We start from the raw sequence: 15,000 nt of genomic DNA, 5'->3' as shown, positions 1-15,000 counted from the left end.
ATTATATATAGAAAAATAAAAACAGTAGTTTTATTTCCCTATAATCACAATAATTTCTAGTTGAATTATATAACTTCTGTCTAATTATCAAAAAATTATATCACACTTAACTATCACGGTTTGACAGATAATGTAGAGAAAGCAATATGCGTCTCTATACAGACAGACAGAATGGAATCATAATAATGTTTTTATATGTATACAAAGAAACACAGTGAGGGGCATAAAAAACATAAAATCTCTTTATTAACAAAAATAATCTACTCATATAAAAGTTTTTCCATCAACACAAACCTGAATTAAAAAACACAAAAACAAAATATTCTTAATAATATGTAATGATTATTATTTTTTATGTACAGAAAATACATATAGTGACTTGAATATGTATATCTCACACTCCATATATATATGTACACTCGGCTCTGTACAGTTGACGATCAAGACTCCCTGGACACATTATTTTTTTAGTCAATATCTGGTTGGCATCGTCTATAGGTGGGATTATAGGTTTTTTTTTTTGGTTTGATATTTGAGGGATTTGGGCGTTTTAGGATTTTAGGATTTTAATAACTGTTTTATCAGATTTTTAGTTGTGTTATCGAGTCATTGTTGCTGTTGTTGTCTAAGATAACTTGTCTTAATATTATTTATAATAATATAATTCTCCAGCTATAATAAAAAAGTATAATTCTCCAGCTATAATAAAAAAGTATAATTCTCCAGTATAATAAAAAGTATAATTCTCCAGCTATAATAAAAAAAGTATAATTCTCCATTATAATAAAAGTATAATTCTCCAGCTATAATAAAAAAGTATAATTCTCGTTATAATAAAAAAGTATAATTCTCCAGTTATAATCCAATTACATTATAGGATGCCAGAAGCCAGATTTTGGATCGTGTGTACAGGGAATTCTGATCGTAATTGTACAGTGATCACTCAAACAGTAACACCCATCTATTAAATTATATGACTGAAGAACATTGTACACCACCTGACCTGACCTGATGTGGTAGGGGTCATAGGTAACGGTATACAAGGAGGGCCCTATTAAAATATCACTTTTTTTCGGGAAATTTGTTTGTCTATAAAATATTTATTACCTAAAATATTACTAGTTTAGTGATTTTTTTTTTGTTTGTCAGAAATGAAAAAAAGCATGAATGATTTTTTTTCTAGTATTTTTCGACTCGATTTAAAATTTCTTTCAAAACAAAGGGAATGAAACGACTTGACATGACCTAACTACATTTATAATGTGTTTTACCTCGGTTAGGTTAGGTTAGGTAAGGTTAAGTAGGGTAAATAGGAAAATGAACTATCCTAAGAAGCCAGTTCGTAACAACACCTCAGTTGAGCATAAACAGTGTGCGTGTGTTTGTTGTGTGTGTGTGTGTGTGTGTGTTGGGGCTCTAAGGTACTATACTATCCAAGCTAATGCTCTCTTTTTCTCGTTTAATATGGCTGGATTGTTTAGTTTAGCTCCCCGTTAGATGTCTCCGTTTTCTATGTTTGGTTCTCGTTTTCTGTTTCAGTTTCATTTTCTTCCTCGTTTTCTGTTTCATGATCGAGGTCTCTCGCTTGAATTTCTAAATCTTCATCTTTTTCATCTTCATCACCTTCGTCATCATCTCCTCCGTCATCATCTCCTCCGTCATCATCACCATTATCATCATCTTTATCATCATCACCTTCACCATCATCATCTTCATCATTATCATCACCATCATCATCTTCATCATCATTATCATCATCATCATCATCATCATCATCATCATCATCATCATCCTCGTCACTATCATCGTCATCATCTTCGTCACTATCATCGTCATCATCTTCGTCACTATCATCATCATCCTCGTCACTATCATCATCATCATCTTCGTCACTATCATCATCATCATCCTCGTCACTATCATCATCATCTTCGTCACTATCATCATCCTCGTCACTATCATCATCCTCGTCACTATCATCATCCTCGTCACTATCATCATCATCCTCGTCACTATCATCATCCTCGTCACTATCATCATCCTCGTCACTATCATCATCCTCGTCAGATTCTTCCGAGGAGGACGAGCTGTCTCCACCATCATCAAGGCCTTGCAGTAAGTTGACCCTCTGTTCATAGTGATTCAGCTCCTCCTCGCCCTCTCTATGGCGTCGGACCCCTGAGGGAGGAAAGTACAAGAGGTCAGGGGTCACTAGGAGGTCATGGGAACTAGATAGGAGGTTATAGAAACTAGCCAGGCAATCATGAGTTCACATAAACTAGCTAGGAGATCATATTAACTAGCTAAGAGGTCACATTAACTAGCTAGGAGTTCACGAGGATACATAAACTAGCTAGGAGGTCATAGGAAGCAGCTAGGAGGTCTTAGAAAGTGGCCAGGGGGTCAGGAGGACACATAAACTACCCAGGAGGTTAAAGGAAGTCTCTAAAAGGTCATGGGAACTAGCTAGGAGAAGGCCATGATTACAACACAGGAAACAGAGGGTAGCCACTAGTGGAGTACCCCAAGGCTCAGTACTTGGACCATTAGTATTTAGCATACATACTCGTAAACGATATAGATACAGGCGTAGACATCAACAAGGTAAATTTGCTGACGGCACCAAAATAGGGCGTGTAAGTAAATCTGACGAGGATTCCGCAAAACTATAGGCTGATCTAAAAAAATAATTCGCATGGTCTGAAAAATGGCAGATGAAATTTAATGTGGACAAATGTAAAGTACTTAGTCTGGGAGATGTAAACAGAGAAACCAGATAAACAACGATGTTATAGAGAAATCCGATTATGAGAAAGATTTAGGAGTAATGATAAGTAGGAATCTTAAACCAAGTCAACAATGTGTATTTGCTCGAAACAAGGCTAACAAAGTACTTGGGTTCACACAAAGGAGTGTTAGTTACAAGACTAGCGAGGTCATCCTAAAGCTATATCATGCGCTTGTGAGACCTCATTGATTACACAGTTCAATTCTGGTCACCGTATTACAGAATGCATACAGAATCCTTAGAAAGAATTCGGAGGAGAATGACAAGACTAATCCCGGTGCATTAGGAACCTTGATTACAGAGACAGGTTAAAGCATCTTAATTGACACTCCCTCGAGAGACGTAGAGTGAGCTTGAGGTGTATAAATGGAAGTCAGGGCTGAACAAAGGTGACATTACAAAGGTACTCAAACTATCAACCAGGAGCGAACTCGTGACAATGGTTTTAAATTAGACAAATTTAGATTTAGGCGAGAAATAGGTAAACAATGGTTTGGAAATTGAGTAGTGGACGAGTGGAACAAGGTATAAAACATCTTCAATAACTCGAACACGCTGGGTAGCTTCAAACACAGGTTGGGTGGATATATGAGCGATAGGGGTTGGGTGTAAACGGGACTGCCTGCTTTCCTCCATTCTTATGTTCTTACTAGCAATAGCCAATTATAACTAGCATACTAACCCGTAGAGAGGCTAAAGGTTAATACCATATAATATCAAGTGTATAATGACATATTTTTTGTGTATAAATTCATATATCTTTGTATATTTATATATATACATCATTACACATAGCTGTACGTAGAGTTATCATTGCCTATAACTGAGATATAGTCCTTCTATTGCTAGGATATGTACTTTTACCTGTATATAACAGAAATATATCATTATATAGACCCGTAGCTGTATATTATGTCTTCATTAGCTAAAATATATATTAATCCGTCTCTATATGTATGAATAACATTATTTATAGGTGAAATATATCTTTGTATATTTTTAACTATCTATATATATTCTATAGCTGAAATATATCCTGCCATAGCTGAAATATATCCTGTCATAACTGAAATATATCCTGCCATAACTGAAATATATCCGTCTGTGAAATATATCCTGTCATAGCTGAAATATATCCTGCCATAGCTGAAATATATCCTATAACTGAAATATATCCTACCATAACTGAAATATATTCTGCCAGAAATATATCCTGTCATAGCTGAAATATATCCTGTCATAGCTGAAATATATCCTGCATAGCTGAAATATATCCTGTCATAACTGAAATATATCCTACATAACTGAAATATATTCTGCCATAACTGAAATATATCCTGTCATAGCTGAAATATATCCTGTCATAGCTGAAATATATCCCGCCATAGCTGAAATATATCCTCCATAACTGAAATATATCCTGCCATAGCTGAAATATATCCTCCATAACTGAAATATATCCTGCCATAGCTGAAATATATCCTCCCATAACTGAAATATATCCTGCCATAGCTGAAAATATCCTGCCATAGCTGAAATATATCCTGCCATAGCTGAAATATATCCTGTCATAGCTGAAATATATCCTGTCATAGCTGAAATATATCCTGCCATAGCTGAAATATATCCTGTCATAGCAAATATATCCTACCATAACTGAAATATATTCTGCCATAACTGAAATATATCCTCCCATAACTGAAATATATCCTGCCATAGCTGATATATCCTCCCATAACTGAAATATATCCTGCCATAGCTGAAATATATCCTGCCATAGCTGAAATATATCCTGCCATAGCTGAAATATATCCTGTCATAGCTGAAATATATCCTGTCATAGCTGAAATATATCCTGCCATAGCTGAAATATATCCTGTCATAGCTGAAATATATCCTCCCATAACTGAAATATATCCTGCCATAGCTGAAATATATCCTCCCATAACTGAAATATATCCTGCCATAGCTGAAATATATCCTGCCATAGCTGAAATATATCCTGTCATAGCTGAAATATATCCTGTCATAGCTGAAATATATCCTGTCATAACTGAAATATATCCTACCATAACTGAAATATATTCTGCCATAACTGAAATATATCCTGTCATAGCTGAAATATATCCTGCCATAGCTGAAATATATCCTGCCATAGCTGAAATATATCCTGTCATACTGAAATATATCCTGTCATAGCTGAAATATATCCTGCCATAGCTGAAATATATCCTGTCATAGCTGAAATATATCCTACCATAACTGAAATATATTCTGCCATAACTGAAATATATCCTGCCATAGCTGAAATATATCCTGCCATAGCTGAAATATATCCTCCCATAACTGAAATATATCCTGCCATAGCTGAAATATATCCTCCATAACTGAAATATATCCTGCCATAGCTGAAATATATCCTGTCATAACTGAAATATATCCTGCCATAGCTGAAATATATCCCCCATAACTGAAATATATCCTGTCATAGCTGAAATATATCCTCCCATAACTGAAATATATCCTGCCATAGCTGAAATATAACCCCCATAAGTGAACTAAATCTTACCACGGGGAGATAGACCACTTGGGGATGGTATCCGTCTTTACCTGCCGTGTACCGTACCAACACCTGGTGACCAATCTTGTCCACGTAGGCAAATGACCCCGTGATCTGCGGAGAGTAGAGGGAAAGGGTCATCCTAGGTCAGAAGAGAGAGAGAGAGAGTTGGGTGTGGCAATACTGTGTATACTCCCGGCAGCTTATAGAGAGAGAGACGTATTTACAACAGCGATGGAAGGCCGGGGAAGAGGCGTTAGTAAGGGCTTGGTGTGATGACCGATGGCGTATATTAAAGAGAGTTAATATTATTTTTAAGAGCGTTGTGGTATAGGCATGTGAGTAAATGGCGGCCTTGTTGATGGAGAGAGATACCTTCTAGCACCAGTTGGGAGGAAAATTAACACTGTGACTCTACCTTAACTAGATACGTTCACTTAGCATCAGTTGGGAGAAAATTAACACTGAGACTCTACCTTAACTAGATACGTTCACTTATCAGTTTAGGAGAAAGTACTTACTGTGACTCTACCTTAACTAGATACGTTCGCCCACTTTTCCAGTTAGGAACAAAATTAACACTGAGACCTTTACATGGCAGATACGTTCATAGCGCAGTTAGGAGGAAAATTAACACTAAGACGCTACCTTAACTAGATACGTTCACTTAGCATCAGTTAGGAGAGAAAATTAACACTGTGACTCTACCTTAACTAGATACGTTCACTTAGCATCAGTTAGGAGGAAAATTAACACTGTGACTCTACCTTAACTAGATACGTTCACTTAGCACCAGTTAGGAGACAAAATTAACACTGTGACTCTACCTTAACTAGATACGTTCACTTAGCATCAGTTAGGAGGAAAATTAACACTGAGACTCTAACTTAACTAGATACGTTCACTTAGCACCAGTTAGGAGACAAAATTAACACTGTGACTCTACCTTAACTAGATACGTTCACTTAGCATCAGTTAGGAGGAAAATTAACACTGAGACTCTACCTTAACTAGATACGTTCACTTAGCACCAGTTAGGAGGAAAATTAACACTGAGACTCTACCTTAACTAGATACGTTCACTTAGCACCAGTTAGGAGACAAAATTAACACTGAGACTCTACCTTAACTAGATACGTTCACTTAGCATCAGTTAGGAGGAAAATTAACACTGAGACTCTACCTTAACTAGATACGTTCACTTAGCATCAGTTAGGAGGAAAATTAACACTGAGACTCTACCTTAACTAGATACGTTCACACTTAGCACCAGTTAGGAGACAAAATTAACACTGAGACGCTACCTTAACTAGATACGTTCACTTAGCACTAGTTAGGAGACAAAATTAACACTAAACACGCTACCTTAACTAGATACGTTCACTTAGCACCAGTTAGGAGACAAAATTAACAATGAGACTCTACCTTAACTAGATATGTTCACTTAGCATCAGTTAAGAGGAAAATTAACACTGAGACTCTACCTTAACTAGATACGTTCACACTTAGCACCAGTTAGGAGACAAAATTAACACTGAGACGCTACCTTAACTAGATACGTTCACTTAGCACTAGTTAGGAGACAAAATTAACACTAAACACGCTACCTTAACTAGATACGTTCACTTAGCACCAGTTAGGAGACAAAATTAACAATGAGACTCTACCTTAACTAGATATGTTCACTTAGCATCAGTTAAGAGGAAAATTAACACTGAGACTCTACCTTAACTAGATACGTTCACACTTAGCACCAGTTAGGAGACAAAATTAACACTGAGACGCTACCTTAACTAGATACGTTCACTTAGCACTAGTTAGGAGACAAAATTAACACTGAGACGCTACCTTAACTAGATACGTTCACACTTAGCACCAGTTAGGAGACAAAATTAACACTGAGACGCTACCTTAACTAGATACGTTCACTTAGCACTAGTTAGGAGACAAAATTAACACTGAGACGCTACCTTAACTAGATACGTTCACTTAGCACCAGTTAAGAAACAAAATTAACACTGAGACTCTACCTTAACTAGATACGTTCACTTAAAACCTAACCTTACTTACCCTAACCTAACCTCACCAAAACCCAACCCAACCAAACCTAACCTAACCTCACCAAAACCCAACCAAAACCTAACCTAACCTCACACTATAACCTTATCTAACCCCATAAAGGTTATCTTAGTCTTAGATCCATAAAAGAAACAAGTTTAAAATACCACAAACTAAGATCAAACTCCTAGCTCCTGTAATACAAGTCTAGTTCACAATTCACTGAGTTTATAACACGAAGTAACTTTCAACTTGTTTCGTAAGTGTAAGTGTAAGTGTGAGTGTAAGTGTGAGTGTAAGTGTAAGTGCAAGTGCAAGTGTGTGTGTGTGTGTGTGTGGGTGTGTGTGTGTGTGTGTGTGTGTGTGTGTGTGTGTGTGTGTGTGTGTTTTACTATAGACTCAAGAATCCGGTTTATAATTAACTAAGTAGCTTGTGATCTATTTATAAAACACATACGTGGTTCATGGTTATTGCTGGTTTAACTGTATATGTCTCTGGTTTATACATAATATATAGTATAAACTTTCTTCATATTGGGTTTAAAAATCTTGTTTTATAGGCACTTATAGCTTGCTGGTTTATATAATATGAAACTGAAGTGGTTTATCTCTCTACATGTACAAGGATTACATGGTTTAACTGTCTATAAGTTTAAAATATATAAGATAAATGGTTTAACTCTTAGTATCTTACTAAAACAGACATAAAATTTGCCTGGTTTAACTCTTTGTCTTTCAGATTAACTTGGTATCTTTGTATCTTACAGGTTTTAAATATCAAACCCATACGATATCTTACAGGTTTAACTCTGGTAGGTTTATGTTTTTTTACTCTGGTAAGTTTATGTGCTTTCTAAATCTAATTAAAATGAATAAGGCAAACTGGACTGTTAACTTTATAAGAAAAACACCAAAAAATATAACTCGTTTACCTGTGTGTGTGTATGTGTGTGTGTGTGTGCTTAAGTGCTTGTGTTTTTTATGACTGTATGTGTGTGTGTGTGTGTGTGTGTGTGTGTGTGTGTGTGTGTGTCGTGGGGTCCACTGTTAACGTTCTCTGAGTGAAAGTAGCGTCACTCAGGACTCGTTCACAAGCTTATCAGGAAATTGCAATGTAATGTGTCAGCTGCTGTTGTGTGCTGGCTAGAGATGTGCTGCTGTGCTCTACCAAAACTGTCGTGGTGCTGTGTGTGTGTGTGTGTGAATGAATGAGAGTATATGTGCGTGTGTGTATGTGTGAATGAGAGTATATGTGCGTGTGTGTGTGTGTGTGAATGAGAGAATATGTGCGTGTGTGTGTATATATATGTATGTATGTATGCATGTGTGTGTGTATGTATGCAAACCTAACTTCATATTCTTCAGTAAATTATGTCACAAGGGCCAAGCACCCAGCCTCGGTAACACTATAAAGTTCAAGCATCAATAAAGTCACTAGAAACTCACAAAGTTCTGAGTGACTAAGTTGGGCTGAAAGAAGTACAGTATGATCCTACAGAGAGCTTATATTTACATACTCGAGAACTATGTTTATGTGATGCTTTGCTGTGTGATCTGATGCGCCTTTGGGGGGGAGGGGGATTAGTAATTGATTGGTCATTTATTTTGTTTATTTGTATATCCATTTTGACTTTTTATACGATAATATTGACCATCGAGTCGACATTTTGGTAGGACATGTTTACTTAGCAACCAGTAGCCAATCACCTTCCATGATTTGAGGTGGTTGCTAGGGACGCCAAAAGTGGGCGGAGCTTACTCGATAACTAACATGTGTGTGTGTGTGTGTGTGTGTGTGTGTGTGTGTGTGTGTGAGGGATAAGATGACTACCTGTTCTATACAACTAATTAATATACGAAACTGATTCACAACTCACCTGACCATGCCCGTCTCTGTGCTCCCACCTGGACTGCTGAGGGAGGGAGAAGGAGAAGTCGTAGGTGCCATCAGAACCATGGAGATATTGGTGGTGATAGCCCTCGTAGGTGGAGAGTCTTGGGAGGTCTTGTTCGCGAATATCTCCTACAGGTATGACACCAGCGTAAGACCTCCCCAGCAAGAGTATTACAACTATCTGTAGAAGGTGACGCTAGTTAGTGTAGTCGACATTAAACACCTCCATACAGTCTAAAACCTACCAGTCAGTATAGTCGACAGGAAAACATCTCCATACAGTCTAAACCTACCAGTCAGTATAGTCGACAGAGAAAAATCTCCATCCATACAGTCTAAAACCACCAGTCAGTATAGTCGACAGGAAAACATCTCCATACAGTCTAAACCTACCAGTCAGTATAGTCGACAGAGAAAAATCTCCATCCATACAGTCTAAAACCACCAGTCAGTGTAGTCGACAGTCTCCTTCACACCAGTCACTATAATTAAGAATCCATACAAAAAAAAACATTATAAAGAAAATATTCAAGATATCAATTGAAAACTTATAGAAAAGACTAAATCGAGCAGGAACAATGCCTGGGTGACATCATTCAGACACGCAGTTTCACCACATCAGAGTTAATGTTGAAAAATAAAGTAAAAACAAGAAGCAATTATCATTTAACTTTCTGGAGACCAAGTTAACACCTCGAAGCAACTTGTCCACTGAACTAAACATGATGTACCTTTAACATATGACGTGAGGCAAAACTGGTAGGTATTTGGGGCCTTTGTTCTGGTAGGGGTTGTGGTAGGAGTTGTTGCAGGGGTTGTGGTAGGGGTTGTGGCAGGGGTTGTGGCAGGGGTTGTGGTAGGAGTTGTTGCAGGGGTTGTGGCAGGGGTTGTAGGGTTGTTGCAGGGGTTGTGGTAGAGGTTGTGGTAGGAGTTGTTGCAGGGGTTGTGGTAGGGGTTGTAGCAGGGGTTGTAGCAGGGGTTGTAGCAGGGGTTGTGGCAAGGGAACACCATCGTAAAACACATAAATTACATGAATAATAAATCAATGAATGACTGGCAGTGATTGATGGGAGTATCTGTTGTTCTTGTTATGAAAGCTGAAGAAGATTGTATAACACGTCGTGAACACCGCTAACGACGAGTGAGTAATGCATGAAGAATATAGTAAGTATTGTCTTTTTAATTTCTAACCACTATGTAAATATAACGAGTAAAAGATGTGAGTAAATAAAGTGAAGAGGTAAAGAAAACATCAATGAACTGGTCCTCAAGATAATGTGACCATCGCTCACCAACGAAGACATGCCCACGGTCACCATCATCACTATCTTTCTCTCGACGACTGGAGACAACAAGCACAGCACTGGTAGGAAGTGTAGCTAGCTAATACAACACTAGCAGGGGGGTGTAGCTTGTACAACACTGGCAGGGGGTGTAGCTTGTACAACACTGGCAGGGGGTACTAGCTCTCACAACACCACCTGTTATTTCTACACCACACTGTCTTCTTTGTCACCCCGTCGTCCACACCCTCTCAGTACCGCTGCAAGACGGCGACTCGAAAACGTTGTAGGTGTGTCAGTGCTTTTATCGAGTTTAAAGTCAGAAGGTTGGCAGCCGGGGCGGTCAGTCAGGGCAGGCAAAGCAGGTTGATGATTGGTTCCTTTCACGGCGACCTGCAGACCAATCACGGCCTCTGGTTTCAATAATCACTAAAAGATGTTATATAATTAGAAACGTTATCAAAGGTGTTCTCTTTCCCTCGCGTGCGTTGATATTAATAAGACATGTTTTCAATACTGATCACTTTAGTATCTTCCAGGAATAATATGCGTGATCAGGACTTAAACATTTCAGTATACTTTGTAGCCTGTAGCATGATACTATTAATAGCAAAAGTTATGAATGTCAAATATTCTTGGCTATTTTCAGTGACTATTATTGCTAGTTTTAGGGCTACTAGTCAACTTATGTATATTTTATCGATATTGACAACTAGACAAAATATTCGGGGGTAATATTTCTATCAGTTTTAACCTTCATAACTAATGTCCTATATAAATATTCTTAGGGTTAATATTCTATTGATAATACAAATTTTAGAAGATTTATTAACCACGAAATCGTCTCCTAGGATGATACTCTTGTGGTGTAAATAATAAGTTTCTGTGCGAGTCAATCATCAATTTAACCTTGAGTCTTCTTTTATATCCCTGGCTGAACCACTACAGTTATACTAAAGTCATTTTAATACTAGATCAAGTTATTTTAACCTTTTCCCCCTTTTTTAACCCCATAAGTTTATCATGACCAGACGTTTATCACCACTTCCATCATCTATTCAAACTCGATGACTCGTCCGTTCGATTGTGGTCAGTAAAAAAAAAAATAAAAAAATAATAAGCACAGCATTTTATTAAGGTAGCATTATGTGATATTAAACTGACATGAGAGGGAGGAGAATATTTCAATCATGGCAGTTAATATTAGACATTTAAAGCACCACTGAGATCTACTAGTGTTCGTCTTCATCCCTGGCAGGTGTGAGGACCCAGGTACAGAGGACGATGGAAGGTGTTAGTCGTGATATAATGTGAATTTTTACCAAGTGAAAGGCTTAAAAAATTTCCTCAGTTATCTAGGATTGTAAGAGCTTAAATATGAATCAATAACATACAGGTGAATGGGTATTGTCAAGTGTGTGTGTGTGTGTGTGTACCTGCTTTCCCTCAGCGGTCTATAAGCCGGATCTTTATTGTTCTAACTACTGCTATCGTAACAAGAGACCTTTAAGCCAATCAACTAACGCTGGTGATGCTGCTATAATTAGTATATAATCTACGTACCTAAAATATTACCACACTCATAGCACTCACAAATGTATCTCTTTTTAATTACTTCTATATCATATCCGGAGTAAATAATATCCCCCTTTGGACGGAAATACTGCGGTGAGAATATATTTAGTCTTATATTGAGTTAAGAATATTAATGTACAAAATTAAAGGGGTTGAAATTATCGCACATCTGACACCTGCACGTAAACAAGCAAGATGACGTCTGTAAAAAAACATCACTTTTGGCGCGTCTACTGAGCTGGTTCCTGTTTTTTTAAGTGTCTGCTCTCTCTTTCTCTCTCTCTCTCTCTTCTTCTTCTCTCTCTCTCTAGCAAAATATATATTAAATGAATAAAAAATATAATAAACGAAAGAAGAAAATAAGTAAGAAAATAAGAAAATAAGAGAGAAAAGAAGAAAAAACATTTGATAAAAAAAATTGGCGAAAGATAATATATAATAAACTTAGAGATTAATTAAACAAAAGACAATAAGAATAAATAAAATAAAACTAACAAGAACAAGACAAAACAAATAAATACATTGCAACATCATTTAAATAACTTACTTAGGGTCGTATGATTTGGGGTCTGATTTGAGGTAGGGTCTGATTTTTAGGTCTAATTCTGGGGTCTGATTTGAGGTAGGGTCTGATTTTTAGGTCTAATTCTGGGGTCTGATTTTTAGTGGGGTAGGTTTATAGTGGCATCTATCTTGGGTCTGATTTTGGGTCTGATTTTGGGTCTGATTTGTATTGGGGTCTGATTTGCACCTGAGGCCATTAAAATCTCTCTTAAAAACACGTGGTTGAACTTTACCTTCGTTCAGTGTGTGAGTAAAAACAAACTAATAAAAAACGTGGTTGAACTTTATTGTGATTTATTTCAATTATTCATTATGACACCTGTGTGGTAATTGATGTGACATTAATTGTGGTGATTTAATTAGTTATTTAGATGTATATGTGTCTGTCTGTCTGTCTGTCTTTACTGTTTACTGTCTCTTATTTTTCTTTCCTCTCTCTCTCTCTCTCTAATACTACTACTATTACTGCTGTTAATAATAATAATAATAATAATAATAATAATAATATAATAATAATGGACAGGAGACGGGAAACGACCTCAATCATTTCTTGTATCTCTGAGTTATTCAATACTTGTAGGTCTCCAGTCTTACCTCCTCTCTCTCTCCCTTTCTCTCTACCTCTCTCACTTTAATCCATTCTCTTCCCTTCTACCCTTTTCTCTTTCCATTCTCTTCTCATTTCTTCATATTTCTTCTCCCAGTCCCTCTCTCTCTCTCTTGTCGATCTTTATAATTCTCTCCTTTTAATCTCTATCTCTCTATTTCTCTATTTTCCTTCTCTGTGTTCCTCTATTTATATGTTTCTCTCTCTCCCCATCCTCCATTCTCTCTCCTTTCATCCCCTCGCTTCTTTCTCTCTCTCTTTTCTTGTCTTCTCTCAGTCTATCTCTCTCCTTCTGTCTCCCTCTTCCTTCTCTTTTTGTCCTCTTTCTCTCTTTCTCTTCTCAAGATTGGGAAGAAGAAAAAGAAGAACAACAAAAACAACAAAAACAAGAAGAAGAAGAAGAAGGAAGAAGAAGAAGAAGAAGAAGAAGAAGAAGAAGAAGAAGAAGAAGGAAGAAGAAGAAGAAGAAGAAAGAAGAAGAAGAAGAAGAAGAAGAAGAAGAAGAAGAAGAATAATAAGAAGAAGAAGAAGAAGAAGAAGAAGAAGAAGAAGAAGAAGAAGAAGAAGAAGAAGAAGAAGAAGAAGAAGAAGAAGAAGAAGAAGAAGAAGAAGAAGAAGAAGAAGAAGAAGAAGAAGAAGAAGAAGAAGAAGAAGAAGAAGAAGAAGAAGAAGAAGAAGAAGAAGAAGAAGAAGAAGAAGAAGAAGAAGAGAATAAAGAAGAAGAAGAAGAAGAAGAAGAAGAAGAAGAAGAAGAAGAAGAAGAAGAAGAAGAAGAAGGAAGAAGAAGAAGAAATAAATAGAAGAAGAAGAAGAAGAAGAAGAAGAAGAAGAAGAAGAAGAAGAAGAAGAAGAAGAAGAAGAAGAAGAAGAAGAAGAAGAAGAAGAAGAAGAAGAAGAAGAAGAAGAAGAAGAAGAAGAAGAAGAAGAAGAAGAAGAAGAAGAAGAAGAAGAAGAAGAAGAAGAAGAAGAAGAAGAAATAAAGAAGAAGAAGAAGAAGAAGAAGTGAAGTTAAAGGTTGAAGAAGAAGAAGAAGAAGAAGAAGAAGAAGAAGATGAAGAAGAAGAAGAAGAAGAAGAAGAAGAAGAAGAAGAAGAAGAAGAAGAAGAAGAAGAAGAAGAAGAAGAAGAAGAAGAAGAAGAAGAAGAAGAAGAAGAAGGAAGAAGAAGAAGAAGAAGAAGAAGAAGAAGAAGAAGAAGAAGAAGAAGAAGAAGAAGAAGAAGAAGAAGAAGAAGAAGAAGAAGAAGAAGAAGAAGAAGAAGAAGAAGAAGAAGGTTGAAGAAGAAGAAGAAGAAGAAGAAATAATAAATAAATAAATAAGAATAGTTAAATAAATAGTTAAATAAATATTAAATAAGAATAATAAATAAATATAAATAAATAAATAATAATAAATAAATAAATAAAGAAATAAATAATAAATAAATAAATAAATAATAATAAATAAGAAGAAGAAGAATAAATAATAATAAATAAATAAAATAGTGAAGAAGAAGAATAATAGTTGAATAAATAAATAAATAAATAATAAATAATAAATAAATAAATAAATAAATAAATAAATAATATTAAATAATAATAGTAAAAATAATAAATAAATAATAAATAAATAGTTGAAATAAATAAATAAATAAATAAATAAGAATAAAATAAATAATAAATAAATAAATAAAT

General features: G+C 36.0%; 1 protein-coding gene across 1 annotated transcript; it reads right to left on the bottom strand.

The window, feature by feature from the left end:
• Window positions 1-1,993: 1,993 nt before the first annotated feature.
• On the bottom strand, window positions 1,994-10,880 carry LOC121856009. Its single transcript, XM_042351247.1, has 4 exons — window positions 10,593-10,880; window positions 9,284-9,481; window positions 5,358-5,462; window positions 1,994-2,178 (listed from the first exon to the last, which is right to left on the bottom strand). Exons 1-4 carry the CDS (start codon window positions 10,620-10,622, stop codon window positions 2,143-2,145), a joined length of 369 nt encoding a protein of 122 aa, XP_042207181.1. The 5' UTR covers window positions 10,623-10,880; the 3' UTR covers window positions 1,994-2,142.
• Window positions 10,881-15,000: the final 4,120 nt, after the last annotated feature.

The sequence above is a fragment of the Homarus americanus genome, unplaced genomic scaffold (assembly GCF_018991925.1).
Source record: "Homarus americanus isolate GMGI-L3 unplaced genomic scaffold, GMGI_Hamer_2.0 scaffold19117, whole genome shotgun sequence".
NCBI classification, from domain to species: Eukaryota; Metazoa; Arthropoda; class Malacostraca; order Decapoda; family Nephropidae; genus Homarus; species Homarus americanus.
This window is presented reverse-complemented; position numbering and strand designations above follow the sequence as displayed.